The 3,697-nt window shown below is 44.6% G+C and overlaps 1 protein-coding gene across 1 annotated transcript; it reads right to left on the reverse strand.

Annotated features, from left to right (window-relative positions):
• Window positions 1–516: 516 nt before the first annotated feature.
• LOC118408724 (E3 ubiquitin-protein ligase TRIM71-like) lies at window positions 517–2,550 on the reverse strand. Its single transcript, XM_035809575.1, has one exon. The coding sequence runs from the start codon at window positions 2,437–2,439 to the stop codon at window positions 832–834; it is 1,608 nt and encodes a 535-aa protein (XP_035665468.1). The 5' UTR covers window positions 2,440–2,550; the 3' UTR covers window positions 517–831.
• Window positions 2,551–3,697: the final 1,147 nt, after the last annotated feature.

Consider the following 3,697-nt stretch of genomic DNA (forward strand, 5'->3'; position numbering starts at 1 on the left):
AAACCGGCGCCTGCACTTCTAAGAAAGCCGCTAGGGGCCCAAACTCGCAGCAGTCACTCTCTGCTTTAAGGGCTCCCTACCGCTCACAAATCACGACCGCAGCATGTCCAGAACACGATATATCAAAAATGGTAGTTCCGCTGTAGAACCTTATCAAGCCGCTAGGGGGCCCATTATCGAACTCCTCCTTCGTTTTCCAGACCCCTACCTACCCACCAAATATCAGCTACATTCGTCGCAGTCTTCTCGAGTTATGCTGTTCACAAACAGGGGTTAAAACACACAACCGGACCGAAAATATAACCTTAGCCATTCTGGCAAAGGTAAAAACTCGAAAGGTAGTCCTTTACAGTTATCATTATGAGTACCCCCCTCCCCTTTTTAATAGATATACGGAACATGTTATATTTTTCTGATACAGATTCACCATTACAATTTTTAATGAAAATGCTTGGAACGATGCACGAATGGGGTTTGTCTTACACATATAGTCTTTTCAGTAAGAAAACAAGTATATTTAGAAGTTATTGACTAAGCAAATATATTGTCATCATAATCATGTCTTCATTTAATCAATACATTAGAAATATTATTTTCACATTTCATCACACATTATGCCTTGAGATTAAGAATGTACTGTGTATGATGTCAGCTGAATAAATAGAATTGGCTGATATATCAAAAGATCGGAGTATTATGGTTTATTTGAACGCTAAATGTCCTGTAGTCCCTGAAGCGGGGCTTCTGATAGACTTATTTTGTACTTATTGCTCCTATAGTAAACAGATGGTACAGTGTAAGAAATTTAGAAGATTTGACTAGCCTTTTTCCTTACACCTTGAATATATTGATAGAATGATTGTCAGAAACAACCAAATGTCCGTCGTGAGTAAGTGTTAGCCCAAATGGATAGTTCAGTCCGTGTTCCTTCCGTGTCAGCACGTGTCTGATAAACGTGCCGTCCCGACTGAACACGGAAACACGGTGGTTGCTACAGTCAGCCACGATGATGTTGTCCTCGCCGTCCGTGATGACACAGTATGGGCAGGTCAGCTGTCCAAGTCCCGAGCCACGTGACCCGCACGTGAAGAGATGACGACCGGTGGGGTCAAATATCTTCAAGTTGTGGTTGCCACAGTCACTAACGATGATTTGGTTGCTGCTGTTGACGGTCACATGAAGGTAGAAACTCAGCTTCTGCTGACCTTGACCTTTGTCCCCGAACTTCAGAATGTTGTCCCCATTGAAACTGAGTACAAGCACTTGGTACCCGATAGTGACGATGATACGTCCTAAACTGTCAAAAGCGATATCTTCCGTATTTTTATCTTTCTCTGCAGCCCCTGTCACCTGGATGACACGTGACTCCCTCCCCTGTTTGTCCAGTACATGAATCTTGTGTTCGTCTCCTGTCACCAACAGTTCACCGTTTGTCAGTGCCACCACACACCCTGGCTCAAACTCCAATTCAACTTTCTTCTTAAAGGAGCCATCTTTGTCAAGAAACTGCAGGCGTCTGTTGTCATGATCAGCCACTACAATGTCTCCATCTGTGGTGACAGCGACTGATGTAGGGTAGTAAAACTGTCCATCTCCTCTGCCTTCCTGACCAACAGTTTTTAGCAGTGTAGGACTTCCGTGTTGGGTACCTTTTTCTACGTTTATTTCAACTGATAACAGTGTGCTTGTGAATGAAGTTCTTGTTTGTTTTATCCCACCTATCAATTTTGAAACCTCCGGTTCAGGGTCACCATCTGGTGGGTCAAAGGTCAAGTTCATGAAATCGTTGGTCAGTTCAGCCCTCTTTGCGATTTTCTCGTCAGCGGTTTGCTCCATCCGTGCGGTCAGTTCTCCGGCCACCGACATGACCTCCGCTGGACTCCCGTACTCCAACACATTGTCCGTGAACTGGACACAGCTCATGGCTGAGGCCAGGTCCATCTCAGCTGCCTCCATGGCGGCTTCCATCTGTTTCTCCCGAGCAGCATTCATGGCGCGAAGCTGACTGATTTTCTCACTTTTCACCTTCTGAACGGCCTCTATGATAGCCTCTGCCTGTTTTTCTATCTGTTCTTCTGTACGCTGTACCTGTAAAGGCCAATCGTTCTTTATTGATTGTAACTCTTTTATCCACTTCTCATGCAGGTCTGCTGTGTTCTTGACTGTCGGCAGTTTTGCCTTGATCTTTGCCCTCTCCCTCTCTGCCGCCTTCTCTATCTCCACATACTGGTGATCTTTGTGCGCCGTTACCACACAGTGCAGACAGATGACCCGGTGACAGGTGTCACAGTAGAACTTGTTCAGTTCATTGTGATACCCACACTTGGAGGTCTCCCTTGCACGAAGCTCAGCCGTAAGTCGGCCTGATTGTAGGTCTTCAATCGTTAGAACTTTGTGGGATCTACTCACTCTGAGGCCACGGTGCGTTTCGTTACACATCTGACATAGGTAGTCGGTACACTCCACACAGTAGAACTCGGCAGGGTTCAGCCTCTCTCACAGGCCGTACAGGGGATTCCCTCTGCCCGTGGTTCCGATGTTCTTCCGATCCCTTTTGGTTGTTGTCGCAGAATGTCATGCAACTTGCCGACGAGGAAGTTGGACTTCAGCCCCTGGACGCCATTTTGTGGGAGGGGCACGTCCTGTCGGCACGTCGGACAGGAGAGTTTCCCTACCGGCTCTGTGGCCAGGAGCCTCTCCAAACACGGCTGGCAGAAGGTGTGAAGACACGGCAGCACCTTAGGCTGCCTGAAGTCCTCCAAACAGATCTGGCAGACGAGAAATTCCTGAGTTATTTCGCTAAATGCGTTGGACGCCATCACACGGTTGTATTTGCAGTCCTTGTGAAGTACTTGTCAACAAACATGTGATTCATGGACTTTAATTTGTTGCGTCATTTTGGGATATTTCATTGTTAGTTAGGGGGGCGTACGTCCATAGGCAGGTTAAAAATATTTTATTTGCTCTTTGATTGTAAGCAAACTTATTCTCAAATGTAAGCTCTCATAGAAATACCTAGAGCAGGGTTGTAGCCAGCCTGAAATCATTTTAAGTCCCCTCGATTTTGAATGGGAATCCTATCGAGCACCGAAGGCATGGCGTGGTGTTACGCATCATTTCTAGGGGGTGTGGATCCCAGAAAATTTTCAAACCTAGACACTCTGAAACACTATTTCCTGCATTTTAGGCGCAATTTTTCTTGTAGACTAAGCTGTTCAATGTCATCTGTTTTGGTGAGGAAAAACACATGGGTTTTAGTTTTTTTTTTCTATCTTTACATATCAATTTTTGTCTGTCCCTGGGGACGTAATGGGAAAACTTTTTTCTCTCCCAAACTGCAAAATTCCTTCAAAGGACTGAAGGACAGGTGCTGGCTACAACCCTGACCTAGAGCATAAGAAGTGAATATATATCAGAAAATGTGAAAATGTTACAGAAATGAGAACGGAATTTGAGCAAAACATACCGTCGGCTAATGTCATAGTTCAGGCCACGTTGAAATTTCCCCAATGACGATATCAAAATTAGCATAAATCCTGAATACTCAATTAGAAATATAAGTTAGAACTACACAGGATGTTAATAAAACAGGAAATTGAGTGTGGTCTAGCAAGTGAACTTCAAAAACTCATTGTTTAAACCAATACTTGCAAATTTCATAAAATATGCATGTATGAAACCAGTTACCATGGTAACA

Source organism: Branchiostoma floridae, unplaced genomic scaffold, assembly GCF_000003815.2.
Source record: "Branchiostoma floridae strain S238N-H82 unplaced genomic scaffold, Bfl_VNyyK Sc7u5tJ_377, whole genome shotgun sequence".
NCBI classification, from domain to species: domain Eukaryota; kingdom Metazoa; phylum Chordata; class Leptocardii; order Amphioxiformes; family Branchiostomatidae; genus Branchiostoma; species Branchiostoma floridae.